This window comes from Alternaria atra (assembly GCF_907166805.1).
Source record: "Alternaria atra isolate CS162 genome assembly, contig: 23, whole genome shotgun sequence".
Classification (NCBI taxonomy): domain Eukaryota; kingdom Fungi; phylum Ascomycota; class Dothideomycetes; order Pleosporales; family Pleosporaceae; genus Alternaria; species Alternaria atra.
Genome location: NW_025091321.1, coordinates 1,025,474 through 1,053,072, shown reverse-complemented (window position 1 = coordinate 1,053,072; position 27,599 = coordinate 1,025,474). Strand labels below are relative to the sequence as shown.

The 27,599-nt window shown below is 51.7% G+C and overlaps 9 protein-coding genes across 9 annotated transcripts; 6 read left to right on the top strand and 3 right to left on the bottom strand.

Annotated features, from left to right (window-relative positions):
* Nucleotides 1–2,387: 2,387 nt before the first annotated feature.
* On the top strand, nucleotides 2,388–3,829 carry ALTATR162_LOCUS3929 (uncharacterized protein; the record flags this gene model as incomplete). Its single annotated transcript, XM_043311539.1, has 3 exons — nucleotides 2,388–2,421; nucleotides 2,476–3,317; nucleotides 3,368–3,829. The coding sequence occupies 3 exons, from the start codon at nucleotides 2,388–2,390 to the stop codon at nucleotides 3,827–3,829; spliced, it is 1,338 nt and encodes a 445-aa protein (XP_043167474.1).
* Nucleotides 3,830–5,297: 1,468 nt separating this feature from the next.
* Nucleotides 5,298–6,799, top strand: ALTATR162_LOCUS3928 (uncharacterized protein; the record flags this gene model as incomplete). Its single annotated transcript, XM_043311538.1, has 5 exons — nucleotides 5,298–5,368; nucleotides 5,602–5,693; nucleotides 5,762–6,134; nucleotides 6,321–6,675; nucleotides 6,725–6,799. The coding sequence occupies 5 exons, from the start codon at nucleotides 5,298–5,300 to the stop codon at nucleotides 6,797–6,799; spliced, it is 966 nt and encodes a 321-aa protein (XP_043167473.1).
* A 3,037-nt stretch (nucleotides 6,800–9,836) lies between these two features.
* On the bottom strand, nucleotides 9,837–12,527 carry ALTATR162_LOCUS3927 (uncharacterized protein; the record flags this gene model as incomplete). The annotated part of the gene is made up of 3 exons (XM_043311537.1): nucleotides 9,837–10,908; nucleotides 12,270–12,415; nucleotides 12,480–12,527. The coding sequence occupies 3 exons, from the start codon at nucleotides 12,525–12,527 to the stop codon at nucleotides 9,837–9,839; spliced, it is 1,266 nt and encodes a 421-aa protein (XP_043167472.1).
* A 1,118-nt stretch (nucleotides 12,528–13,645) lies between these two features.
* On the bottom strand, nucleotides 13,646–14,808 carry ALTATR162_LOCUS3926 (uncharacterized protein; the record flags this gene model as incomplete). The annotated part of the gene is made up of 2 exons (XM_043311536.1): nucleotides 13,646–14,360; nucleotides 14,408–14,808. 2 exons carry the CDS (start codon nucleotides 14,806–14,808, stop codon nucleotides 13,646–13,648), a joined length of 1,116 nt encoding a protein of 371 aa, XP_043167471.1.
* Nucleotides 14,809–15,196: 388 nt separating this feature from the next.
* Nucleotides 15,197–17,110, top strand: ALTATR162_LOCUS3925 (uncharacterized protein; the record flags this gene model as incomplete). The annotated part of the gene is made up of 4 exons (XM_043311535.1): nucleotides 15,197–15,236; nucleotides 15,293–15,465; nucleotides 15,512–17,035; nucleotides 17,084–17,110. The coding sequence occupies 4 exons, from the start codon at nucleotides 15,197–15,199 to the stop codon at nucleotides 17,108–17,110; spliced, it is 1,764 nt and encodes a 587-aa protein (XP_043167470.1).
* A 587-nt stretch (nucleotides 17,111–17,697) lies between these two features.
* On the top strand, nucleotides 17,698–19,770 carry ALTATR162_LOCUS3924 (uncharacterized protein; the record flags this gene model as incomplete). Its single annotated transcript, XM_043311534.1, has 3 exons — nucleotides 17,698–17,954; nucleotides 18,086–18,114; nucleotides 18,164–19,770. The coding sequence occupies 3 exons, from the start codon at nucleotides 17,698–17,700 to the stop codon at nucleotides 19,768–19,770; spliced, it is 1,893 nt and encodes a 630-aa protein (XP_043167469.1).
* Nucleotides 19,771–20,145: 375 nt separating this feature from the next.
* ALTATR162_LOCUS3923 (uncharacterized protein) lies at nucleotides 20,146–21,032 on the bottom strand (the record flags this gene model as incomplete). Its single annotated transcript, XM_043311533.1, has 5 exons — nucleotides 20,146–20,351; nucleotides 20,393–20,432; nucleotides 20,482–20,645; nucleotides 20,707–20,761; nucleotides 20,835–21,032. 5 exons carry the CDS (start codon nucleotides 21,030–21,032, stop codon nucleotides 20,146–20,148), a joined length of 663 nt encoding a protein of 220 aa, XP_043167468.1.
* Nucleotides 21,033–22,179: 1,147 nt separating this feature from the next.
* ALTATR162_LOCUS3922 (uncharacterized protein) lies at nucleotides 22,180–23,420 on the top strand (the record flags this gene model as incomplete). Its single annotated transcript, XM_043311532.1, has 2 exons — nucleotides 22,180–22,972; nucleotides 23,029–23,420. The coding sequence occupies 2 exons, from the start codon at nucleotides 22,180–22,182 to the stop codon at nucleotides 23,418–23,420; spliced, it is 1,185 nt and encodes a 394-aa protein (XP_043167467.1).
* Nucleotides 23,421–25,112: 1,692 nt separating this feature from the next.
* ALTATR162_LOCUS3921 (uncharacterized protein) lies at nucleotides 25,113–27,548 on the top strand (the record flags this gene model as incomplete). The annotated part of the gene is made up of 6 exons (XM_043311531.1): nucleotides 25,113–25,204; nucleotides 25,386–26,580; nucleotides 26,630–26,890; nucleotides 26,943–27,072; nucleotides 27,126–27,400; nucleotides 27,486–27,548. The coding sequence occupies 6 exons, from the start codon at nucleotides 25,113–25,115 to the stop codon at nucleotides 27,546–27,548; spliced, it is 2,016 nt and encodes a 671-aa protein (XP_043167466.1).
* Nucleotides 27,549–27,599: the final 51 nt, after the last annotated feature.

Sequence of the window (27,599 nt, the reverse complement as noted above, 5' to 3'; positions counted from 1 at the left end):
ACGTGATGAAGCTTTGCTGTTGGAAACCGCAACGTCGCTATCGTCTCGAACGCCAGATGCGAAGGAAGATGGGCACAAATGTCTTTGCATGATGTTTCGTGGGGGTCCAACGCTCGGCTAGGGTGGGTGATAAATAGCCACCGCACGGATAGTAGAGTGAAACGGCGTACAAGGCTCGGGGGAAAGAGGCAGATGCGGCTCTACGCAAGTGGTATCAAGAAGTTGGAAGCGGCCCACAACGGACGGCAATCGCAGGCAGAAGTCGTAGGGCGGTTCTTTCAGATTCGCACTCGTGATGGCGCCGGCGTCGGCATAGCAGAAGCAAGTCAAGACGCTGTTCGCGTATGGAAAAGGAAGAGCTAGGCATGGGCACCAGCATAGTGCAAAGTTTATAGATGGAGAGACAGCGTCGAGGACCCACGGGCAGCTTGGACCTCTCTTGATCCCACGCAACCGTCGAGGGCAGTTGGCAAGTGACAATGTAGCGACCGAACTAGCAACAGTCCGGTATTAACACGAGGCACACACGCCACACGAGAGACTCTGCCATGTTTTCTTCGACTAACTGAATCTTTGGGCAGCTGTCGTATGCAATTAAGTGACGGACGACGGCTATAAGACTGGACCTCGCCTATAGCTGCTGTGTGGGACATGGTGGGTTTATTTGCCCGATTCTCTTTGAGATGACGGTGGAAGTGATCGGAGGGGAACGACGACTAAACATGATCGTCTTCGTCTCGAGTGTTCGCTAGGAAGGTGTGCAAACCTGGGTGTCGACAGGGGAGGCAATTGTCGGTGGAATATGCCGCTTCTCTCACGACATTTGGCCGCTCGTATGAGGTGAAGGTTGAGTGCTAGTAGTGGAGCGGATGCCCTTGCCAGTGCTGAAGGGTCGCACCAACGCATGCGATAAGCTTTGAGCGTCATCGTCTAGAAAAGCTCGTAGTATTTACGACTCGTGGCGGCTGCTGCTGCTGCTGCTGCTGTGCCGTGATAACCCTGTTTCCGGCCCAGGGTTGCCACGAGGCCGCTTCCGCAGCCAATGGCAGCCCCCTGCTAGTTCTAAACGTTCGCTTCGCAGCTGCTTGTTCCTGAGGTGCACCTTCCTCCCTCCTGCCCCGAACTCACCAACGTTCTTGCGGCATGGCGGAGAGGCACGCACCGTCTGCACAACCTCATCTGAACTACCATCAAGTCAAATGCACTACGACAGCACGGGGCACATGTTTTCTTCTCAACAACACGTCCACCGCTGGTGCTCGTCGCCTCCTCACCAGCAGCCAGGGCCATTATTCAGTCGCCAGCGACCCTTTGCTGCTTCTCCCTGGTGGGCCGGCTTTCCTACCGCTTTGGTGCAAACCACCGGCATTGATAAACCGCCTGGCAATTGAGCTGGATAGATGATGATGGCCGATATCCTGCATCAGGTCCGCTTTACCTTGCGCTAGACGCGAGCACCTGATGCTTCGCACCTGCTCTGCTACTCGCCTCCGCACTATCCTGCAGATCAACTTGTTGCAACCAAAAGGCACCATCCGTCGCAACCATGCGCTGTGCTCGATGCTAAGGGTGGTGCCGCTGTGCACATCGTGCAGATCACCCTAGGCATTAATTGCGTGACGATATAGCCTACCCCACGAATCGCCAGACATGCGAGGTTAGGCTCGCGTTTCATCCAATTCCCGCCAACCCCGTCTAGGACGCGCCCCCGACAGCCTAGACACTTTTGCTGTTATTGGTACTTTGCCTTTGCAGGGGCTCTCCTCGTTGCTGCAGGTATCAACACTAGTGCCTGTGAGCCACACTTAACCCGCTGCAGTGTCTTTTTTACCACATACATGCAGGGAAAGCCTTCATGTTTGACGTGCCCGCCTCCCGAGTCTCACCAACCTTGTACTTCAGACAGTGAGCCACGGCAACCTCAAACGTCCGTCATGGCACACATTGCCAATTGCATGCGCTCCGATTCCGACAGGTCTTCTGTTTATATAACTCTAGAAACGTCCTGCAGGATGGTAAGCCACCCAGCTCCACTCTCCATTGCAATGAACTATCATTTGCCCCGACGTTCACGCTCACTCAGAGACATTCAGGCTGCCAGAGACTCTCAATCGCCAAGTGCTTCTTCCCACACCAAGAGCCCTTCGCTAGCAACCCTTCATCAGCCTGCTGCATCCAAGTACCAACTTTGGCCTTCAGCAAAAAGCCCAGTGGGACTGTCCAAGCCAAATCAATCTTCTGACAAATTCGCTGCCCTTTCTGCTGGCCGCTCATCTACCTCTCTTAGTGATACTGCCGTGCTGCCCGAGAGCAGTTTGCCTTTTTGGCAGCGAACTGGATCCTTGTCGCGAAGAAGAAAAGTCAGTGTGCCTGAACTTGGAAGCACCATGACTACTGTCCAAGAAATGTCTATCGACTCCCGTAAGTTTTCACTCACATCCACCATGTTCGAAAAATTGCTTACAATGTCTTCAGCAACCATCCCAGGAAGGCCGCCCCTCCGCAAGCTCTCGTACGAAGCTTTTGGCCATGAGAGATCGTGCAGTGCCCCAGGTACAAACTGGAGAACAGGACCTTTTGGTGATGCAATGATGGCTTGTGTAACAGGCCCTTCTCCCGTCCCAACTCAACATACCAACGCCCTCTCCTCTTCTGATCTACCCAACGCTTCCGGAAGACCGCTTTCTCCTATCCTTAGCCCCGGTGCAACCCCCAGGCCCTACCTCAAGGTTCAGACCGCCAGTATGGATGAAGAGACCCGCCCACAAGTACCACCTAAATCACCAGCCGTTGAGCGCAAAACTTCACCAGCCCCACTCATCCTGAGCTCGAAAACAAGCCGGCCACAGATGACAACGCCCGCATCGATGACTTCAGGGGGTAACACACCGTTAAGTGCGATGGACCTCCGAAGATCGCCCAATGGTAGTATTCCACTTCCTACTCCACCCTCAGCCTTTACCAACCCTTTCTATGCATCATCGCCTGCGTCGAACCGAGGCTCGCCACGGACTGAGAGGAGAGATCCTATCGCAACACAATCATCTGCTCATAACCGAAACATGTCAGAGTCGTCTATCATGGAAAGAGGCCGGCCTAAACGACGCAACAGTAAGAGAGAACGCAGCAGGACTGTATCAGAGGCCGACGGCTCCGAAGCTATCCCAGACTCATGGAAGTTGCCCGAAGGAATGCGCGTATCAGAAGCTGCAAGACGTATGAGTGACGCCGACAAGAAGCTTCTCCATAAACAAGCATACGATCAGGCTGGCAACTTCGAGGTTCTGCACAAACGTGATGTCGCATCATTGTCAAGGGTAAGCTCTTTACAGCCTTGTTCAGACGACCAGCGCTAACATCGATACAGGAACTCAGAGCACTTGATGAGCGCTGCGATTACCTTCGAAAGACTTACAAGTCCTTGCGAGCGGGCCGCCAAAAGCTGCACGGTCGTATGATCGCTTATCTGAGGCGCGGAGAAACAGTCATCTTTTCACGCGAATCACTCCTCAAACAAGAAGAAGCCTTAGCTGAGCTGGACATTTCGATCGATGAATTCATCCTGAAACTCGAGCAGGCCGAAAATCGCCGCTTACGACTTCGGCAAAAGTTACTTGAGCATGTCGCTGCTGCTATCGTTCTCAACCCTAGTGCTCGGGATCAGTTAGCCGAGACTACACCACCACGAAGTCCTGTAAAGATCGACAGCCCTTCTCGACACCAACGAAAAGAGACCGAGTCAATCAAAATTTACGCCGATGGTCACGTTTTGAATCTCTTCTCTGATATCGAAAAGGCTATCGGCAAGATGTGCGAGCAGACCTGCTAAGTGCCTCACGAGAAACATTTCTTCCATTCACCAGTTTCGATACCCTCTTCCTTGCCTTTCACAGCCTATCATTAATTTCGACCTCTGGACATCTCACGACTTCTCTATTTGTACCATAACGACCTGAGTACATGCCCCTCTTACCAATATCTCTTCTATCTTTCTGGATTGGCTCGACTCGACGTTCGTGCACACAAAAGGACGATTATATCATCGACATTCTGCTTTATCGTATACGTTGGCATCTATACCCAAGCTTTTGCCTATCCTTTCTGTTCTTCCAAGTACTCTTCTGCACATCAATATTTTCTCTTACATCACGATGTCAAAACTGGCGATGACCATGCTGGGGGGGCGTTTCATGTTTGAGTTTTGACAAGGGCAGGGCGCTATTGTGGCGCACCACGCATGTATCTAGATACTACCTGCAGGGGTAGATGAATCAAGAATGACATCTCCAGCCAAATGTTTCGGTCTCTTTCCAATATTCCTTGTGACGCTGATCCTGCCTAGAGACTAGGTTCGTGACATCGTCATGCCTCAAGCACACGGCTTGGACCTGGTAGGAGATATCGCACTGACGACCCCGGTAGGTACGGTGTCTAGTTTTCTTCTTCTGGGTAAGGGCTGCGACGGCAACTGTCACGACGATAGTAGATAATTTGCCCACAAGTACAGCGGAGCAAGCAGTGCTCAGCGCGACATGAACTGTGCGCTCTAGAGCTCAAATTGTTTCATTGAGCTATATACCGCACGTGGCCAGGCTGGAATCCTTGCTATAACATGCCCATTATAGTCTGTTTCAACGGGGGCATCACAACATCTTGAAAGGTGCCCGATGAAACGGAGATACGGTGGGGTAAGAACTTGAGAGGGGACCTTGCCCAAAGTATCGTTTCTATAGGTTACCAGGGTGTCTATACGTGCTACGCGAGGCTGCACATTGCACACCCGCACAGCAATCACATCAATTTTCATGTTCTCACCCCTATTGGACTAGAAACAACTTTTGCAGGTTTCGCGAGGCACATGGCGACGAGAGTCGATGACATGCCCGGAGATGTAGGACACGCCTAGAACACCCAGCGAGGTCGACACGGATCTCAGCCGCCGTCAAGTTTCAGAAGGCGACTAGAAGACTGTAAGGCACATCCCAACACACGGCACGCATCTGGTATGTATCCGACTTCCAAGACTGAATGTATATTTGCCGTTTAGCAGAGATGAGCTCTCTTCGAAGGTGCGAAAGTGGGCTGCGGTCGAGATGCCGCAGATAAGTGCACTTGGTGGGGTCCGCTTGCACCTGCCGCGGCCGGACTGTCCAGCCTCTTTGTGTCGGCGCCACCTTTCTCCGGTCCTTCTCCGCACGGGCCCGTGCCCGCGTTTTTGCGCGAAAAAGTTCACTCTTTGGGCGACAACGTGACGAGTTTCAGAAGTCGACATATTTCCCACCGTCACTCTCACCACCATGGCTACCAACAGCATCAAGTTACTGACCGGCAACAGCTATCCTGAGCTCGCCGCTCTTGTGGCTGATCGGTACGTTCAAGTTCTTACCTCTTGACGCTCTTTGACGCTATGACTTGGCATGCACATGCCCGACGACTGTCACGCCTTTATCACTACTGCCACACAGTAGACATGGCTACCACTCAGCTTGCAAGGCCATGCAACATGTTTAGATCTTCATCTTCTTCTTTTTTTGTGAAACTAGAAACACGGCGCTCGACTGTTGCACACATGCTCGACCAGCATCGCTAACGGAGTCGCAGACTCGGAATCGAGCTCACCAAGATTCTCGTGCTTCAATACTCAAACCAGGAGACTTCCGTGACTATCGGCGAGTCCGTCCGAGACGAAGATGGTATGCATCATCTTACTTTGGGGGCGAGCACCACTGCGTCCAACGTTCCTCAGCTTACCACAATGCAGTTTTCATTCTGCAATCTACACCACCAGGCGACATCAACGATGCGCTCATGGAGCTGCTGATCATGATTAATGCGTGCAAAACGGCTTCCGCCCGCCGCATTACTGCTGTAATCCCAAACTTCCCTTATGCCCGCCAGGATAAGAAGGACAAGTCTCGCGCGCCAATCACAGCAAAACTTATGGCAAACATGCTTCAAACTGCCGGTTGCAACCACGTCATCACAATGGACCTCCACGCCAGCCAAATTCAGGGCTTCTTCAATGTGCCCGTAGACAATCTCTACGCTGAACCGAGCACTCTTAGGTGGATTCGCGAGAACCTGGACGTCAAGGACTGCGTTATTGTCAGTCCAGATGCAGGAGGTGCAAAGAGGTAAGATCACGCCATGCATATGTTTGCTAAAAGCTGCCGCGAGTATTTCGTGCTGAGCGAGGGAGTGCACACCCGTGCAACGATGCAAACCCAAGACCCTGAAGTGTTACTTTGTGCCACACTGAAGCATCGGACTGCTCTCCGCAACACGGCTTCGAGAAGGTGCTAGTGCTAATGCATTTTCAGGGCAACTTCGATAGCGGATGGCTTGAACCTTGGCTTTGCCCTTATCCACAAGGAGCGAACACGCCCGAACGAAGTTTCGCGAATGGTGCTAGTCGGAGATGTACGAGGCAAGACGGCCATCTTGGTCGACGACATGGCCGACACATGCGGAACGCTCGTCAAGGCGGCAGATGTGCTGATCTCTGAGGGTGCAAAGGATGCGCTCGCAATTGTCACACACGGTATCCTGAGTGGTAACGCCATCGAAGCCCTCAATGGCAGTAAACTCAAGAAGATCGTCGTCACCAATACCGTACCGCACGAGGACAAGAAAGAGCTGTGCGATCGCATTGAGACAATTGACATCAGTCCTACTGTGGGTAACTCATAATGCCTTCGAAGATTATTGCCCTAACAAGAAACAGCTTGCCGAAGCCTGTAGGCGTACCCATAACGGCGAGAGTGTTAGTTTCCTCTTCAAGCACGCGCCTGTCGACTAAGAGAGACGCTACCGTTCGGCCAACGGCAGTCCTTTAGCATATGAATTAACGGCGTCACGGGCGGTATAGGCGTTAGGATCAACATCATGATATGAACTATTCTTCACACGAAAGACATCACGAGTCTATGAAGATCTGCATGTCGCCTTTCAGATCATGCAACTAGTAGTGAAGCCACTGCTGCAGCACGTGGTGTCGCACTAAGTGCAGAAATGAAATTGCACGTTTCTATAATATCTTCCTCCCGCTAAAACGTGTGGCAGGTGCGTCTAAACTAAATCCGCTGTCAGCCGAGTTTGACATGTTGGCCATGGTAAGGCACTTGTCTACTCCGTCACGTTGCGTGATGCGAGCTAACAGGTTAGTCTGCTTTTAGCCCGGAGCAGTTCAAACTCTATGCCATCGTCAAACTAGATGCTATCACCCGCAAGCACGTTTCACCGCTTACAGGATCTCGGTGACCCGTACCCTGCGTGCTATGTGTAGATGATTGATCACCGCTAGATATCGCTTATGGACGTCCAGTGTCACGATGCATACGCGCCGTAGTGGCCTGTATGGTAATAGACAAAGCATGCAGCCACAATCAGTGCAACCACAGTCAGCGCCCGCGAACCGACATCGAACGATGATCGACGAACTCGCGGAGTTGTGTACTCTGGGTTAGTGTTCTCCGACAAGTTTGCTCGCCTCCGCCACCTCCAGAGGCTCCACATATCACAGCGAGCATACCCCGACAAAGATCGTGCAACCAAAACCTAGCAGACTCCGTGAACTCCACCTCCCGCTACTTAGTGGTTCCCGTTCTCGGAACTCAAGTCTCATCATGAGTAATCACTTCAGATCCTGCCGAGTCAAGATGCTTTTATTTCCTAGTTATATCCTACCACTGCCGGAGCTATTCGGAGGCCTCACACCATGTTGTAGATCACGATTTCCGCTGAACCCATATTGATCTTCCGCTCCGAGCCGGCGCGTGGCTAAGTTTAACTCGTGGGTTGAGCCGAAATGCGATTCTGGGGACCTCCGAGAAAGATGGATTTTTAAACTTTGAGGTTTCACGATATCGGACTTGATGGGCGCCGCCTATGCCGATGCCGAAGTTCAGCCACTGCGACAGCATGGCTAGTGTGTGGCTGAAGAACTATGTGCAAGCAAGCTTCCGCTACTTGTCTAGAACAGGACAGGTCCGAACAGTATGATGGAGCATGCGGTAGCTCCTAGCTTGTAGCTCTTAGCTGCAAGCTCGCAAACTGTTAGAGGACAAGACCACCGAATTGCGCAATTGTACCAAGCACAAGATTATGAATCCTAAGATCAGAATGCGAATCTGAGATGATCTTGTCCACTATGAATGCGCGAGGTGACGCAACACGCACCTATGGACCGGATATGACCGCGGCGACATACTCTTCTATATGGTCAACTATCTCTCGCACTCATGAGGCACATGACCTCCAATACACACTCTCCATTCCTGTACAGGCTCTCAGCTGAAGAAAACTTCTGTGTTCATAAAATCCTTGCCGCACCGTTCGATATCCATAAGGGGACTTGCACGCCGTGCCGCCAAACGAGCTACTGTACCCCACTCCCTTAACCCTCCTCAATGCAGCCTCAATAGACTTTGCGGCTTCCCGAGCTGGCTCATGAGTTCGCTTAGTCGGTGCCCTCGTATCAAGGATCGATCGTATGTGCGCAAGCAAGTAAGCAAGCTTCAAGGGTCCAACAGGTGAGCAAACCCCCAGGGTTCAGTATCAACCACCAAACTCAGCCGAAGTCAATATTGGAAGAAAGACTGGCGCGAGAGGCGCGCGCACGCTAACTCAATCCCCATGCCTCTCGTCGAACATGACTCCTTCCAAATGGTAAAAAGTCGCATTCAAACCCCCAAAATGTAAATCGCCATCTTAGCGGTCCGAAGACGAAGTTTATATTGCGCAATGCAACTGTGCAACACATTCCATTCCACCGGATAAAAATGCCTCGTTACGAGCAACGCCTCAAAATACTGGAAACTGCGCAAGGGTCCATGTACTGTGTTACAAACAGCCTTGCGGTCCGAAAAGGTAAACTCTATCATGCGATTTGGACCCTGAGGCAAGATTTGGGTCTAGTTTTGATCTATATCAGATAACGGCCCGAATAGGCAAAGTTTGTGGAAGGACTGGGAAGGTGATGCGCTTTTGGTGGCGTGCGGAGTGCAGATCGTGATGTGTGACTACTAACCGAGGGGGTGGGGGTGTAGAGGTGGTTTGGTTTGATACATGCGTAAAGTGTGCGATGCGGGAATCGTGATGTGTGACTACTAACCGAGGGGGTGGGGGTGTAGAGGTGGTTTGGTTTGATACATGCGTAAAGTGTGCGATGCGGGAATCGTGAGGTGGTATTGTCGGTGGCTTGGCAGTTGGCCTAGGATCTGTTAATGTGAAAGCACTAGCTCTCAGAGGGTTGAGAGCTGAATGATTACAAAGACCTTCTTGCTAGAGACGCTTGGTGCTTGATCACTAGAATTGTGGTCGTGCGGATGGTCAAAATATTGGTGTCGTTTAGATATGATGTATCCAATAGAACCAAGGGTGCCTACTCAGTACTTGTGGCAGTGATGCACGTTTTACCTACGTAAGCTCCTTTGGGGCGATATTCGTAGGTTTTGTCTTGCTTGGATGCTTATTCCAAGTCTTGCAATTAATCTCCTCTACCTAGTCAGTGAAGAAAGTATTATACGTAAGAGGAGAAGTTCGACATCAATCGGCTTACACGGTCATTTACGTACGTACAGCAGACGAACAGGTAATGCAGGCTTCAATTGCTGAATTGAATAACCAATACAGCCGTATTCAGTGAAGAAAAGATGTTTGGGAAATACACATACATTGCAACCATCATCATGTAGTGTTACTCAATAGCATCAGCATCAACACGTCCATCACAGCAGAAGAGCAACGTATTACGTCGAAGCTACAACTATCTTGCATGCTTTCCTAATCCTTGAGTATTTACGTCTTCAAAGCACTGCGCTACTCTTGTTCTCCTCTCACCAACCCATCCCACTAGCAAGAGCCTTGGCCAGAATCTCCGCCCCCTCAGCGTGTGTCGCAGCATTAGGATGATAATCACAACCAACATCCGAGCCTTGACTCGGCATGTCAACCAGGCTAATGCTCGTGTTGTTCTGAAGTTGCGCAATAGCAGCGTTGAGTGCATCCCTCTGCGTAGTCTTCTGCGCATCTTGGGCAGGATACCCATCGTTGAGCATAGGTGAAGTCAGGAGAAAGAATGTAGCGTCTGGGTAATGTGTCTTGATTGTCTTGACGAAGTTGACCATGGCGGCGGTGTACTCTGCTGGGACGATTGGACCCCGGATGCCGGCTTGGTAGCTAAAGTCGTTGGTGCCGAGATTGATGATCACGGCGTCTGGTGTGGCCTTTGCGGGGAATGTGTAGCTGTTCAATGGGTCGAGAGCGCCGTATCGGGTCCAGCGCTGGGGCATGATGTCGCTGGTGTCGGGAGTTGGTGAGACGTAGTTTCTTGTCAAACCAATGCCGCTCCAGGCGATGATGTCGTAGTCGGCATTCAAGGCGTCGGCAGCCAGGGCAGCGTAAGTCTTGGGGTTGTTTTCTATGGCGGCGGTGTTCACGCATGGATTAACACCATCGAGACCATAGCCTACGGTTATGGAGTCGCCGATTACTTGTATCTTGCGGGAAGAGTAGACGTCCGGACCGAAGGTACCGTCTGTGGTGATATTGCCGATAGATATAGTGCCAAAGAGAGCCTCTGATCGTTTGCGCAACTCGACCGTGTGGTTGCCGTTCCGGAGGCCAGCGGGTGTCGTGATAGAGGTCCCTTTAACGTCTGAGATGACAGTCGCCACACCATCGATGGTTAACTCGGCACTGTTGGCACCTGTTATGGCTTCGATGCCTATGCTAGCTGAGGAGCCTGTGAAGGTAAAGGATACGCCGGTTCCGGGCCACGTAAGTTCTCGAGTATCCGGGTCAACGCGTCCGAGAAACCGTTCGGCGGTGACATGATCAATAGCTGCTAATAGCACGAACGGAGAGATGGTGAGCTTCATGACGATTGATGGAGAGTAGACAGGTGCACTACGTATCATGGAACTGCATCTACGGGCATATATATGCTGTACAGCATTGTGGTTGAACCTCCAATCTAACACGGAAGACCGTTCCTAGCTTCGTGTGAGGAGGAGTCAGTTCCGGAGCTACCTGGATCGTGGGTCCGGCATATATTAGATGCTGTATGAGAAAACCGGGGTAAGCTCACAGCGAAGATCTCGTTTTCTCTACAGCTACATCACTACAGTATGCAGCACCGTCATAATTGGCTCAACACTACCTGTATACTGGATCGCATGACGCTAGAAGAATTTACCAACTATAAAGATTAGAAAGATGCGGGGATAGTGGTGGGCATGCGGCAAGATGAAGATTGAGATGACGATCGCAGACGAACTGACTAGTGCGCTAATCTTGAGTAGGAATGGTGCGGGAGACATAATTCCACGAACGAGTGCTGTTCTGGTCCTTTTGTCCGAAGACAAGATTCAAGAACAGAGAATAGAACGTCGATGTTTTATAGATGGATCTGCGCTCGAAAGAGATGGGTAAAGGGGTAGGAGTCTTGGTCGTGGGCAGGCGCAGACACGCTTGGCGAGTCAGCAGTGAAGATGTGAGTCGGCATCACCACCCGCGGAACAGAGAGCAGGGCTAGACACAAGGTTGTTACTATCGTCAATTTACCGGTATTTCCGAATGTCCTCTTCTTGTTTCAAATATTGGGCTTCCAACTCTTCAGCAAGTTTCTGTGGTTATCTAGAACAGGACACATACCATTCCGGATGAGCCGATAACACGATGCTCTTGGCGGCCTTGTTCTCCATGTCCCTGACAAGCAGCCAAGAATGCCGAAGAAACCGTTGAAGGGGTTTTGCTTCTTAGATAAATTGAGCTCAAATTGCATCTGAAGGAAGGTGACTCCCAGATTTCAGAATTGTGTACCACCACATCGTGTTCCGCGAACCCATCTTGGAGACTTTGGTCTTGCTGCGTCAACTCTTCACAAACACATTAGCATATAAAGCCCAGTCATTATGAAAGTCGAACTGTATTGGTTAAGAATTGGATTCATTACACATGAAAGTGTCTCATTTCTACCAAAGCCAGCCTCAGCTACTCTTTTGGTTGATTCCTTATTACAAAAAGCCACACTCATCTACTTCATCCTCTAAATCCTAAAGCAAACATAGCTGAAGAACTTATCATTCAGATCTCCCTTCTCCGTGTTTCTCAAATCTGCATTGCCCGGCCATGCCAAGCTCAAAAAATCCGTTCCATCGCTCAGAGTCTTGTGACAATATGAGTTCCTGACGAAGTATTTATGTTAGCCACGAACTGGACATATAGGGAAGCAAAGATGAAAAGAAAAAGTAGACCTAAAAACATACGTGAAGAACTCGCACAAGAAACCCGGATCCGGCCCAAGCGATGACTCTTGACCAGAAAGTTGCGCGCAGTCAGGGTCTGAACCACCTGGTTTGGTGAACTTGTGCGAGCACGCACCGTTCCAGTTGATGTCGTTGCAGACATATACCTAGCAGAACATCTCAGTCTTTGGTTCAAAAAGAGAATATTAGTATATCGAGATGGCTACTCACTCCGGCTAATATATCATCTGGCAGCGTAGGAACCGTATTCGTCGGCATTGCAGATCCAGATGCAGTTGACGTCACCGTTACCAAAGTAGTCGTCCCAGAAAATAGTTCTGATGTTGCAGAAGGAGGAGGAGCAACGGAAGACTCAGAAATGGTCTTGGAGTTGGCGTCCGGAGCCTGGTTATCTTACTGTCCTAAGCTTTGTCTGCTGTATGCAGTGTCGGAGACGGGTGAATCTCTCTTAGGCGGATAGGGAAATTTCGGGTCGTACTCGGAGGAAACGATGGGGAAGTGGCTTGGACCTAGAGGTAATTTCGCTGCAACAGCAGTGCTGATGAGAAATACGGGGGTGAGGAGGGAGGCGTACATGGTGAATGATGCGGATAGTACAACAAAAGTGATGATGAAGTGAAGTGGATGCGCGTTGGCCGAGAAAAAGTACTGGGAAGTTTTGTATATTTATACGGCTTATGATAGAAAGAAGATGTTACTTCCGAAGTAAATTTTATCGTGTAATTTTCTTCTGTAGTCAATTGCAACAACACTCCCTCTTCGCTGGAATCCGTGACACTCGCTTGGCAGGGCCGTGTAACGAGACGACTGGTTACACCAATCACCTGCAGCACGCGACCAGTCTGCACGTAGGCTACGCGCTTCCCATCGAGGCCTTGCGCGGATATGTAGACTCGAACAGTGAGTGTTGTAGAACAGGAAGATGTTTAACCAACAAGTGTAAGGACCGTGTGGTGCATGATTGTGAGTACATATCGACTAATACGCACTGTCAGTACTGCTCGAAGTCTAGCAAAGTTGGCTTAGTCGAGTAGGCAGCGGTAGTAAGGTATTGTATGTAGCACCGGTCAGTCGTGTCATGGCAACGTCTCCCGTGAAAATGTAACAGTTGGCGGATGGAACGGATGGTCTCGAGGACACTTCCCTTGCTCTATTCTGCTAGAACATAATATTTCGGTACAACAATACTGACAAGTCCTTCCCAGATGGTGGTATCATTCGCGCTTTCAATGATGCAGACCAAACAAAGCGCTGTAACGCTAACAAGACGCCGCCGCAATGTATCAGGTCCAAATGCACCAAAATTTTGTGATGCTCTGATAAAAACATAAAAATCAAAGCGATTTGAGATAGGATCGAGAGCGAGGGCGATTGTACTAGGACGCCGTCGGCCTTTGTGGTGTTTCATGTCGTTCCGGCTCGTAGTTTGTTTCTCCTAGTGACTCTGCAGGTCCAGAGACAGAAGGCGCCGACGGAGCAGCGGCACTTGGACCTCGGGACGCGGCTGCATTTAATCTCGCATTCAATGCTTCCAGAGCCAGAGCACGTCTCCTCTCTGCCTCAGCTCGCGTTGATCCGCCTCGACCTCCCCTGCTGTTGGGATTCATGATGCTTGGTAGGCCTCCTTCAGCACGGGCACTCGCCTGTTCGTTGCCCGCATCGATGTCCTGATCTGAGAAGGGTGTGCACACTTTGAGCGATATCAGCGTGTTGTAGATGCCGTCGGAGAGTGCGCCGACCGGTGTTTGTATGGGCTCCGGGAAGAAGTGAGCAAAAGAGAAGGTATCTGAGGCGTCGCCGCGGATAACCGATCCGTCGCCGGTCGCAGTAGATGACAGCGACGGGCTTATGCGGTAGAAACGAAGGTAAATCCACGCAGTGAAGAAGCCAAAGTAGGCCAGGAACATGGCCGTCTCAGTACCAAGTACGATGCCGGAAATTGTGTTGGTCAGGAGGAAAATGGCAGGGAAGTGCTTGACACGCATGCGGATGAGGCCCTTCGCGATGGCCACGGTGTGTTCGGGGACGAGCTGCTTAAGGGAGACGAGGAAGCCAGCTTGAATGGCAATGCCTCCGGAGATGGTGGTTTGCCTAGACTGCGTTAGTATAGCGTACGGGGAGGGGTGTCGTATACTCACATGATGGAACCTCTGCTCATGAGGAGGTAGCCAGCGATGTAGAGCAGATATGTGAGGATGTTGGGTATCATGGCCACGAAGAGCATGAACTTGGTAAACTCGTGAGACCCCCATGCTCTTTCAAGATAGCGTCCGCCATAGAAGACGGTGAGTCCGGTGGTGATGAGACCGAGGACATTCTGTTCTACCACGGTCGCCAATGCAAACACCCATGGATACCACGGCACCGAATAGCGAGGGACTATTGTGAGCCACGGCACGCCATTGCCGACGCCTATGATTGGCTTCTCGACCTTTTCCACCCAGTCGGCGTGCGGTCGCAGTGCGAAGTTTATCAGTGTAAAGAATACGACGGCAGCGAGCACGCCTCGAGTAAGCGGGGGCAGGTTTATCCGGGCCATGGTAGAGGTGGGAGGGCGTCGCCGGGGAGGAGGGTGTGAAGATAGTTGGCGTCAGGCACTTATCGGCCCGGGCAGGTCCAGACGAGGGGTGGAAGTGGAGAGGGTGAAGGAAGGCATGCAGGTGTGATTCTCCATGGCGTTGGACGACAGGGATCATGAGCGCTCGGACGAAGATCTGTGGGGTTTAGCGGTTTAGCGGCCGGGCCAGTGCACAGTGCTGAGTAGTTGCAGTTCGCAGGGCAGGTAGCCTTCGATTCTCCGACAAGCTCCAAGACGACGACGACGACGACAACCACGGACCGCGCAACCCAAGACGCCCCGAGACTCTCTCAACATAGACACACACGCAGTCGTTGCTGGGGCGCATGCAGCGCGTACAGGATGCGCCATGGCGGAGACTCTGAGCAGCAACGCGATGAACTATCTCGGTACCCTTCCCCATACGACGACTCCATTGGCCTGCATATCTGACATGTAGTTGCAGTATGGCGATACCTTCAAGAAGCCGGCTTCGGTAATGCAGCCCTGCAACTCTCACGATGCTGGATCCGCGACCCCGACACGCTTCCCTTTGCGAAGAACATCGAACCGCACGCACTCATCAGGCTCGTGCAGGATGGCATGTGCTTCGACCAGCTACAGGCTGAGGCCTGCAATGTACGTCGCATACATGCGCGCTGCAAGGCAGTACTAATACGCGTAGACGGAGCCGCGATATAGATTCGGCACCGACCACGGACGACCATATTCGGCGCGCAATGGCAACCTCTTGACTCTTGACAAGGGAATACCCGCCCACGAACTCGCTGCCGAAGCCAACGGCGCTGTCCAGGAACCCCCACCAAAAAAGACGCTCAAGCGCAAGAAGACGAAGCCCACCAACGGCGTCGAACCGCGCCCCGAGCCCCAAGTCAACGGCGATGCCATGGAGATCGAGCACAACGGCACCACACATGTGACCAACAGCGTGAGGGCTGAGTCGGAGCCCATGGTCTCGGAAGCCGAGTCGCCCTCACTTGTTGAGATCCCCTTGTCGACACTCAGCATAGGCCAGGACGCTGAGATCCAGACCGAAGCCATTGCTATCGCTGATCTTACGCCCGGCACCGTCTCCATTCCACCCCCCTCGGACCCCGCAACAGTCATTGAGCATACACTTTGGGGCCCGATAGATTCTCCTGTACTACTCGCAGCAGGCAAATCCTTACTTCAGGTTCACGTCGTGAGCAAGGAGCCTGGCCATGAACCCCCTACCCAACATTTCGACATACCCTTGCCAGTCGACAACTTCGACGTCACCGCTCTATGCTGGCACTCCGACAACGAACTTACTGTCTCCGTACGAGAACAGCGATCCAACGAAGTCGGAGAGAAGATGATGATGGACAAGCTCATCAAACTTACCGAAGGCGGCCAGGCCTCTCAGGTCATCTCTTCTACTGCCGGCCTCATCAACACTCTTCGTTGGAATCCGGATCGGAACCTGCTACTCTCAATCTCGACAGATGGGGAAAAAGGCTCCATCAAAGTGTGGAAAAACGATAGTGACTCCATCCCAGCATGGACCGAGTTCACCGACACGGCCATCTTCGACGCGCACTGGATAAGCGACTCTGCCTTCGTCGTTTGCGGTATCAAACTCTTCAAGATCTATGAGGTCAACGAATCCCTAACAACTCAGCAAACCCTCGACACTTCAGTAACATGGGAGACAGTCAAGTATGACGCTGCATCCAGGATCATCGCCGTGTTGGGTATCGAAGATCGTAAGTATTATCTTGGCATCCTCCACCCCAACGACTCGATACAGCTACAGACCCACGAATATCCCGACGAGTACCCTACCGATCTTGGCTTCCGTGTCAAAGCAAAGACAAATCATCTTACTAATGGTTCTTCTTTGCCCTCTGTCTTACTTGCAACAAGTTCCATGTCTGGTGCGACGCGCATCTGGGATGCCAACGAACCATTTAAATGCGTCAAATACCTACCCACTACAGATGGTACGCAGGCCTTCAAGATTGCCTTCTCTCCAGATGGTTCGCTTTTAGCAGCTGCGGGACCTGATGCTGTCACTATTTGGGATGTAGAGAGTAGGGATGTTCCAATAGCCTCGTGGCGTGCCAGTGAGACTCCAAGCAACAAATGGAACCCCGGTATAGACGGAGAGTTCAGTCTGGGTTGGGAGCCAGACAGCTCCAGGCTATCCATTGCTCTCGGAAATCAGGTATGTACTTCGCGCACAGGAAATACTCACTTACTTACCTTGATACAGATTGCCATCATCACGGTTCCGAGGTAGTACCAGGGATTGTCCTTCCAACGGATTCAATTGCAGCTTCATGGTAACCATCGTGCGGCTCGTCGCAAAAAAATAATAATCATGGGCCCTCAAATAGTCGCAGCAGCATCGCGCAGGAAGAGGGAAACATATGCCGAGTCGAGTGCGCAGGCTATTGCGGAGGCATTCCGCGGATGCAAGATCGCGAAGAGCGCGAGGCGGGACGCGTGTGGAGTCTGGGGTGGCGCCTCCGTCAGATGCGGAGTCCTTCGCGCGCTGATAGGCTAAACCTTCCAGTCAAGTCGTCTACCGTGTGTCGAACCCGGCCTTTAACCTGGTCCACATCTTGACGTCTCGCTAGCGCTGGGCTTATTGCTTCGGCAATTGTACCACACGGTCAACCCTGACGATGGGTGAGGGGCGTAGTCGGCGACAGCCGTATTTATCACGGTTCGCTGTCGCCTTTATGCGACCGACGTCTTCTAATCGTTTCTCTGTCCTACTGTATACTACTTACGCCGAAGAGTGTAACCTCTAAATAAACCATAAACATTGGATACTTGCCGCGCAACAGATCTTACTGTGCAGCTTCCTCTCTCCTATTGACCATGTCGGCTATACCTAATCTTCCTACCGATACGCCTGGTATCCATGTGAACGGCAGTACGAATGGTATGGCTGCAAAGTCGTCTTTCAAGCTCAACGATGCGCCAGTAGAGAACCTACGGCGTCTGAGAGTTGTCGTCATTGGAGCCGGCTACTCAGGCATCTACTGTGGTATCCGTATACCAGAAAGATTGAGAAATGTTGACCTGGTCATCTATGAGAAAAATGCTGGCGTTGGAGGAACCTGGTATGAGAACAGGTAAGAAACACATGTTCAATATATGCTAGCATACCAGAAGTTCGCAATGAAATGAAACTAGCCGCATGTATATACATGACCTAGTCTTTGATCCTTGCTGTTCCGAGATGTATTTACTGACTTTGTCGCAGATACCTTGGTTGCGCGTGCGACGTACCATGTAAGCAACTCCATATTTACCATTGCATATGCTGCTAATTACCCCTTAGCACACTCATATCAGTACACATTTCAGCCGAACCCGAACTGGTCGTCACTCTACGCCCCGGCAGCGGAGATTCAATCGTACCTCCAGGATGTCGCGCAGAAATACTCGGCGAATAGGTTCATCAAGTTGCGTCATCAGATTGAGGCATGCCACTGGGATGACAAAACTGCGAAGTGGAACATTACAGTGAAGAATCTTGCCACAGGCGAGGTGCTGAAAGACCAAGCGGACGTACTCATCTCAGGAAGGGGTAATCTGAACACGCCTTCTTGGCCCGAGATAGAAGGCCTGAATACATTCAAAGGCGAAGTTATGCATTCTGCAGTCTGGAACCAGAGGTATTGCACATTTCCGCAGCTAGTCTTGAGTAGCAGATTGACTAAGTTTGGGTACAGGTATGACTTTGAAAACAAGCGAATTGGTGTTATCGGCTCCGGCTCTTCTTCTATCCAGATCGTCCCTTCGTTACAGCGACTACCAGGTACACATGTCAGTACCTTTGTGCGTAGCAAGACGTGGATATCACCTCCTTTCGGCCAAGAGTTATTCAACAAATACGGCTTCAATGGATCGACAATTCCCCAGGAGCTTCGTGACCGTTTTGCGAATGACCCCGAGTATTACTACAAATTCAGGCTTACGGTCGAAGAAGACGGAAACGGTATCCACGCTGTCACAATGAAAGGGACTGAATTGCAACTGGGCGCAAAGGACATGTTCCACAAGCACATGAAGGAGAGGCTAAAGAGCAAGCCGGATATCTTCGAAGCGCTCTTGCCATCGTTTTCGCCAGGATGTCGCCGTTTGACGCCAGGGCCAGGCTACCTAGAAGCACTGACACAGCCCAACGTAGACTTTGTCACATCGCCTATAACGCGCATCTCCGAATCTGCGATCCACACAGCTGACGGTAAAACGCATGAGATTGACGCTCTTGTATGTGCGACAGGCTTCAAGGCATCTGCTCCACCTCCGTTTCCCTTGACCGGCAGCAAGGGTCTTTCTCTCACCGAAAAATGGGACAAGCGCGCTGTCAACTATCTCTCGCACTCCGTCGCCGGGTTTCCAAATATGTTCACAATGCTCGGACCCAACGCTGCGATCGGCTCTGGCAGCCTTACCACCATGATCGAAACAGTAGGCGACTACATCATCAAATCAATCCGCAAGATCCAAAAAGACAACATCGCATCCATGACCGTCAAAGAAGCGCGCGAGAAGGACTTCATCGAATATGTTGACGCCTACTTCGAAGGTACAGTCTTCGCCGACGAGTGCCGGAGTTGGTACAAAAACAAAGGTACTGGCGAGGTCGTCGGACTCTGGCCTGGCAGCACATTACACTGCGTTGAGGCAATGCGGAGTCCGCGCTGGGAAGATTTCGACTACGTCTACCTGGATGAACTGGAGGATCGGGACGCTGGCAATGAGCTACATGGTGTGGGTAAGAAAGCGAATAGAATGGCTTGGCTGGGTAATGGGTGGAGTATTGCTCAGATGGAAAACAGAGATTTGGGTTGGTATTTGTACCCGGAGTTTGTAGACAAGCCTGTTGCGCCACTGCCAGAGAAAAAGGGTGTGTATGGTGTGAGGCCGTTTTCGTATTGAAAGTGCGTTGGAGAGAAAGGTATCTTGGTTTACTTGGCAATTATTGAGGCTGATCCATCTCACGAATGATTGCTGTGACCCCGCAATGCACCTAGACCCGATATGTTCTTGGCGTACATGTTGTGTATTCCGACGAAGCTAGCTAGTCAGTAGGTTGAGGTCTTGTTTAGGTGCTGAAAAACTTACGCAACATTTCAATCAAGCGACGCCACGAACTACAAGACCTCCTTCTCTATCGTCTAATAACCTATCGCCACTCTGATCTCTCGCATACAAAAAGAATTTTCAATATAGTTCCAAGGTTCGCAAAAGGCTGAGAACGCCTCATGGCTTGCCAAGGCTGTGCGGCTGAAGGAAAGTTACACCACATCTTTCTCATTGGGCAAGGTCAAAGTCCAGATGTCTGATGAATTGTTCGTCGCATGCTAGTGCATCTGTTGGGGGGACGACGCTTTGTGCTAGAGAGTCTACAGCGATGAAGAAGAAGTAGCCTCGCAATACTAATAGCTTCCTTATGTCTTTGCCTAGTCCAGCCTTCTCGCATCTTCCCCCTTCTCTCTTCTCTCCAAGCGTTCGGTCGACTAAAGGCGAGATACTATCATACTGACCGCAATGCGTCTACATCTCTGGCTCTCATGTCTCCTAACAATCATTACGCGCACCTCAGCGCAATCAGACAACGTCGGCTGCACAGGTATCGTCAGTACTTACAACCAAACCGGTCTTGTGGTCCCGTTCCATAATCTTTGCGGAAAAGACATTAGCGCCGTAGTCGACTTCCTGGATCCTACGGACGAACTGCTTTGGTCCGATTGCATGGATCGCTGTGTCAAGAAGGAACCGCTCTGCTTCGGATTCGACTTCAGGCCGTTGGGCTCAGTAGACAAGAACTGTTGGCTCATGAACGCTTCGTTTGACGCAGATTCGGCCGTGTACCCAGGTTATCCGGTCGATGCTGCGATGCTGGCACCTGCTCTCGTGGACTGGCTGTCTGGTGATTGTGTAACTTTGGGGTTGCAGGGTTGCTTTCTTAAAAATGGGAAGTTGGGTGAAGAGGCGGGAACTGTAACGGGTCTGGCTGCACCACTTCCTGTGAGCTCGACGGCTTCCTCAACGATGTCGACCTCCTCCACCTCGACTACTTCTACCACCCCCGCCGTCACGAGCGCGGCTTCTACCGATTCAAAGGGTCTTTCAAAAGGTGCAAAGGGTGGAATCATAGCCGGCACCGTGGCTATGACGGTATTGATAGTCTTGCTCATTGCTTTTGTATGTATAAGGCGACGAAAACAAAGAGCGCAACATACCCCAAGTGCAAGTGCAGCTGAGGTGTCAACTCATCATCAAACTGTGGAACTGCTAGGGCACAAAGGTTCGTACAGTATCTCGGAATTACCAAGTCCACGAATTGTACATGAACTTGACGGTTCTGTCCCTGAGAAGTCACCTGCAGTGATGGGGGAGCTTATGGGAAGCCCACCAGAGAAGCATTCGAGTTGGGGAGGGGGAAGCGGGCGCTAGAACGCTTGTAGACTATCGCCAAAAGACACCCGACCTTGATTTTAGACCATATCCATATGCATTCCACCGTCGCTCACCCGTCAAAGACGACATGCAAGACTAGCAATATATACACCCCTGCGCAAGAGCAACCCTTGCGGAGGCTGTGCAGACAAGGCTGCGCATCGTTCCTGACAATGCATCCACACATGGCCCCCAAAACCCGCCCTAGCGCAACATGATCTCCGTTTCCTCGCTTTCATACTGGTGCTTACATGTCCACATGCTACGCAGTTCCAGTAGTGCTGCACTATCGCGGCAAGGCGTTCGCAGATTACACATGAAAACCGTGCGACAGTAAGCAACAAAGGTGTGGGAGGATCGGTGTTTCGCTCATTGTTGTTGTTGTTGTGCATGAGGCGGAGCTTGTAGGATGCACAGTGCGGCTGAGCTGGAAGCCTGATGGGCGCGCGCTGAAGATTATCTTATTGTAAGGTGGCCTCGGGGCTGAAGGAGGTTTGTGGATTTCTGCTCTTCTCTCTTTCTCTCTCTCTCTTTTCTTCGCCTTTTCCGTGATTACAGTTCAGCCTTGGTTGTGGGGCTCGAATTTCTGTGAAGATGGCGTTCCACTCGCTCTTGGGTCAGAAAGTAAGCAGAAATGCAGAACAATTAACATCGATATGTTTGCAAGTCGATGGGTGTCCCGCAACTGCTACAACTGCCTCACAAGAGGATGGGGATGGTAGCACATCGACATGGGCGCCGCAAGAAGTATCGCCAGATTCCCAACCGTCAGACGAAATCTCAATCTCATCGCTACTTTCTAAGGATGGCAACTTCCAACCTAGCAGCACACAAGCCGTTGATTCTGGATTCCCCCAACCCAGTCCTACTAGCACCGCGACTACGATGACAACAAACACAGGATCTACCACGACTATGAGGACAACGATCGCCACAGCGTCTGTGACAACATCAGACCCAAGTCTAGCGACCGTCGGAACTGTGGAGGCAGTAGGGAATGGCAATAATGCCAACAGACTAAGCGCAGGAGCAGTGACAGGTGTGGGCATTGGAACTTTTATTCTCGGCGCAATTCTGGCATTTATTGCCGCATTCTTCCTTTTCAAGCAACGGAACAAGCACCAAAATGCGAACGTTGGCAGAAAAGAATACCCAAGCTATGCCGACTCGGCTCCCGATCTAGCTATGTTGCAACACAAGAGTGCTGGCAGTTTAGTAGGGCGATATAGCCCCTACGTACAGGTCTCACAGACATCTATACCAGCGCCGCTGGCTGTTCATCCACCTTCTCTAATGCCCGCGCCGATCCCCATACCAACAAACGCGTCTAAGAATGTCACTGCTTTCTTACCGCCTGCAGCAGACAACGAGGAGGTGTGGAACGGAGTCGTCCACTTGTTCGCCTTGATGCATGAACATGTAGAAAAGTATTACCGCGATGTGAACGCCAGTATTACCCCGAGCATGGAACCTGAAATCGCAGAGTTTGGAGCCAAGGAAGTGGACATGGCGCAACTCCTGCAAGAATGCTCAAGCCCAACAGCGGCGCTCAAGCATGCACTCGTAACATATGTACTAAGAATAACGGGGCCAAAGCAGAAAGAGGGTGATGAGGGAACGTTGTTTCCGGAAGAGCTTTACGTAGCGCATGCCGAGAATCATACCAAGGTTGAATCTGGTAAGCTGTTACAATGTCCTTCGCGCAAGAAGACTTACAACTCACATCATAAACAGATCCGGATCTTATAGCAGCCACCTCGCTCCATCGCCGCATCTCTGTCTACCTCTACAGCAACATTACTGGTATGCCAAACCGTCGCAGGTCTTGGATGGCTCAATCGAATATCCGCGAAGCAGCGGAACACTTCGCTCTTACTTTCTTCCCTTGGGCCAACCCTACGTCCAGCGACCAAGACAAAGACGAAGACCTTGCGCGCATCATCACAGATACACTGACAATGAGGATATGGCTATTCGGGCAGTCGGATATCTATGAATTTGAATGGGAAGGAGTTGGCGAGAGAGGTATTGTTATCAATCCGGGGTTGGTGAAGCGGAAACGTGCAGAAAGTGACGGCGATGATTCTGTGGTCCAGTTAGTGGAAGGCGCTGTTGTTGCTAGGTAGACGGGATGAAAGACATCCCTATGCTTTGCCATCAAGTTGTCTGGTCTTACTCGACGTGAAGCGCCGGACGTTGATTGCACTTGAAATGTCTCATGCTGTCCTGTGAGGCCCGCAGTAATACATCACTCAGCTAAGATATTTCCGCGGATCGCTATTGGTTACTTCATACTAGAGCATGCCCAGAAACTGCCAACATGAGCCAATGCGCATGGCGTAGACCCATGCGGTATGCCGGTCGCTATGACGACGGATGTATGGATGCCAAGATGTGTATGGACGGTCGCATCGTGATTGCTGTGTTCATCGCACATGTGACGCTACAGTAAACTACGACAGCTGAAAATGCGCAAACACTTGCACGCTTATAGGCACTTCCCAAAGCGTATCTACATGGAGTGCTAACCGAGACGACACATATTACTCACGAGCACGGTGAAAGCTTAGCGCGAACCGCACACGTTTTGCACCCACACAGCTAACTTCGGTGGTATTCCAGCATGCCATGTCCAAGGAGTTCCACTATAAAGGATAGCTAGTACAGCGTAAGCGTGAACAGCCGTGGTGACCAGTCCAGCGGTAATAATTGCCGGTGCCTCGGATGGGCCCTCTTCCCCACGCCCGAAAGCTGATGCTTGCACGCGTCGCGTGGTCAGGCTCATCCTCTAGGAAGAAAGACATGCGATCAGCTCCATTACTTGCCAGATATGTAGGACTCGTAGTCTTGACAGTCTGGTCACAACAGGGTGTTTGCGGCTTGTGTGGTGTCATACCAAGCGCTTTGTAGAAGGATTCGGCACCTTTGGAGCCGAGCTGTAGCTCTCCGGTATTGATGACACTGTTGCAAGCCGCACTATAGGCCGAATGCGTTACTTGAAATTGGTCAATCGCGCCTGCCCGAGATCTGTCGTTCGGTTGCGAAATTGCGGGCCGGGTGCCTTCGTCAGGGTCGTGCACGGATGGATATATGGTGATGGCGCAAGAAGCGCCCGCACTGATCAACCAACACGTTGCTACGCAGTTACAAAATGTCAAGCAGGGCGCCTTGCATTTCACCAATAATCGACAGTCAAGCAGAGTGACGGCCGGATCGGCACAGCAATACCTTCTGACTGGCGTGCTCTGCTAGTGATCCGGAGAAACGGAGGGCATCACAAGATGCTATCCGAATTGGATCATGGTGCCGCCCACGGAATCAGTGTGGGCCCAGCCAGAGGCCAGCTTTAGGATGGGCGTCATATTCCAGTCCCCGCAGCGAAGGCACGCGAGGGGTAAAGCAACATAGCTAGAGCCATTGCCCTGCCAAAGTAACTGCTCATAAGAGCGCCGCTCGCCCATCTAGCTACTCTGCATTACAAATCCTTCCTTTCCCGCTTCACCTCAACCGCGTCGCCTCGACCCCGGCTCTCTAATACCAACACGAAGCTCCACTTGGACTGACAAGCTGTTCCCGAATCTTCAGCGAGCAGCTTCAGTTGGGCCCCTGCAGCAATCAAGCGTACCGCCGACCCCTTTACCCGGAATTGAGACATATATCTACTCTGAACATCTGTCGGACTCTGACACGCGTCTCGCCAAACTACATTTCTACGTTGGCAAAGCTCCTGAACTGTCCTCGTCGCGAAATTCCAGCGCGCCGAAGTCGAGCTCCTTTGCCCCGCCAGAAGGCTAGTACACCTCCACAAATAATCCAACATGTCCGAAGGAGACGTCAAGCCGCCCAGTGCGCCTGTCGTGGCCGAAGCCCACCAGGTGGACACTTTCCACGTTCCCAAGGCGTTTTACGAGTGAGTTCTTACAATTTATTTGGTCATTGCATCATGTACCAAGACAATGACAGCTGCGGCGTCATCAAGCTCCAGAGCTCGCGCGAATGGGCGGGGTGACCCCGCGCCGCCGAGCTTTTGGCCGAAGCCTCCATCGCGATCGCATTCAGATGAGGCATAGTAGCTAACGCGCGCACTATAGCAAGCACCCGCACTCGAAACCACATCTTGAGAACCTCGAAGAGTACCAGAAGCTGTACAAGGAGTCCATCACCGACCCGAAAGCCTTCTGGGGCCGACTAGCGCGCGAACTGCTCACGTGGGAGCGCGACTTCCAGACTGTACAGTCAGGTTCTTTTGAACATGGCGACGTCGCGTGGTTCTTGGAAGGCAGACTGAATGCTAGCTACAACTGCGTAGACCGCCATGCCTTCAAGGACCCCAACAAGCCTGCCATCATCTACGAGGCCGATGACGCTGGCGATGGCCGCATCATCACATACGGAGAACTCCTGCGCCAGGTTTCGAAGCTAGCCTACACACTCAAGGAGATGGGCGTGAGAAAGGGCGACACTGTCGCCCTCTACCTGCCTATGATTCCAGAGGCAGTCATCTCCTTCTTGGCTTGCACGCGTATCGGTGCCGTTCACTCGGTTGTCTTCGCAGGCTTTTCGTCTGATTCGCTACGCGACCGTATCATTGACGCTGAGTGCAAGGTCGTCATTACCACCGACGAGGGCAAGCGTGGTGGCAAGACCATCAGCACAAAGAAGATTGTAGACGATGCTCTCAAGCAATGTCCCGGCATCAGCCACTGCCTGGTCTACAAGCGCACTGGCGCCGAGGTGCCCTGGACCAAGGGCCGCGACTGGTGGTGGCACGAGGAGGTTGAGAAATACCCCAACTACATTGCACCAGAGCCAATGAACTCGGAAGACCCTCTGTTCTTGCTCTACACCTCCGGTTCAACCGGCAAGCCCAAGGGTGTGATGCACACAACCGGAGGATACCTCCTCGGAGCAGCGGCAACCGGAAAGTACGTCTTTGATATCCACGACAATGACGTCTTCTTCTGCGGTGGTGATGTAGGCTGGATCACAGGTCACACCTATGTCGTATACGCCCCTCTGCTGCTTGGTGTCGCTACCGTTGTCTTCGAAGGCACGCCTGCCTACCCCAACTTCTCACGCTACTGGGACATTGTCGACAAGTACAATGTCAGCCAATTTTACGTTGCTCCTACTGCGCTGCGGCTACTCAAACGTGCTGGTAACGAGCACGTCAAGCACCAGATGAAGAACCTCAGGATTCTCGGATCCGTCGGTGAGCCGATCGCTGCCGAGGTCTGGAAGTGGTACTTTGAGACTGTCGGAAAGGAAGAGGCACATGTTGTTGATGTAAGTCGTGGTTGAGTACACTCGTTGACACTGTTGCTGACAAGAATAGACATACTGGCAAACCGAGACTGGCTCACACGTCATCTCACCCATGGGTGGTATCACACCCACGAAGCCCGGATCCGCGTCTCTACCATTCTTCGGTATTGAGCCTGCGATTATCGACCCCATATCCGGTGACGAGATCCACGGCAACGATGTTGAGGGTGTACTGGCCTTTAAGCAGCCATGGCCCAGCATGGCCCGCACAGTTTGGGGAGCGCACAAGCGATACATGGACACATACCTCAACGTATACAAGGGCTACTACGTAAGTTTGATGAAGTCGATCGATGGTAATGTACAAGCCTAATATCTGGTAGTTCACTGGAGACGGTGCTGGACGTGACCACGAGGGTTACTACTGGATCCGAGGACGTGTCGACGACGTTGTCAACGTTTCGGGCCACAGGCTGTCTACTGCTGAGATTGAGGCCGCGCTTATTGAGCACCGTACGTTGTTATCTCCATAAAGTCCGAGATGCAAGTTGCTGACCGTTGCGTAGACCAGGTGGCTGAGGCTGCAGTGGTGGGGATCAATGACGAACTGACAGGGCAAGCTGTCAACGCTTTTGTATCGTTGAAAGATGGCACAGAGTCAAGTGACCAAGTGAAGAAGGATTTGGTGATGCAAGTGCGCAAATCGATTGGACCGTTCGCCGCACCAAAGGCGATTTTTGTGGTTCCAGACCTACCAAAGACACGGTCCGGCAAGATTATGCGCCGTATCATGCGCAAGATCTTGGCGGGTGAGGAGGACCAGTTGGGCGACATCACGACAGTAAGTCAAATTCCTACGAATTTTGCGTTGGTGGTGAAGATGACGCGTACTTGGTGGGATGTTGTTGGCTAACGCTTCCCGACAGCTTTCGGATCCGTCGGTAGTTGAGAAGATCATCGACATTGTGCACCAGTCTAAGAAAAAATGAACGGCTCGACTTGGCTCGGGTTGAGATGGGTTGCTATGGTAAGCAAGCAGG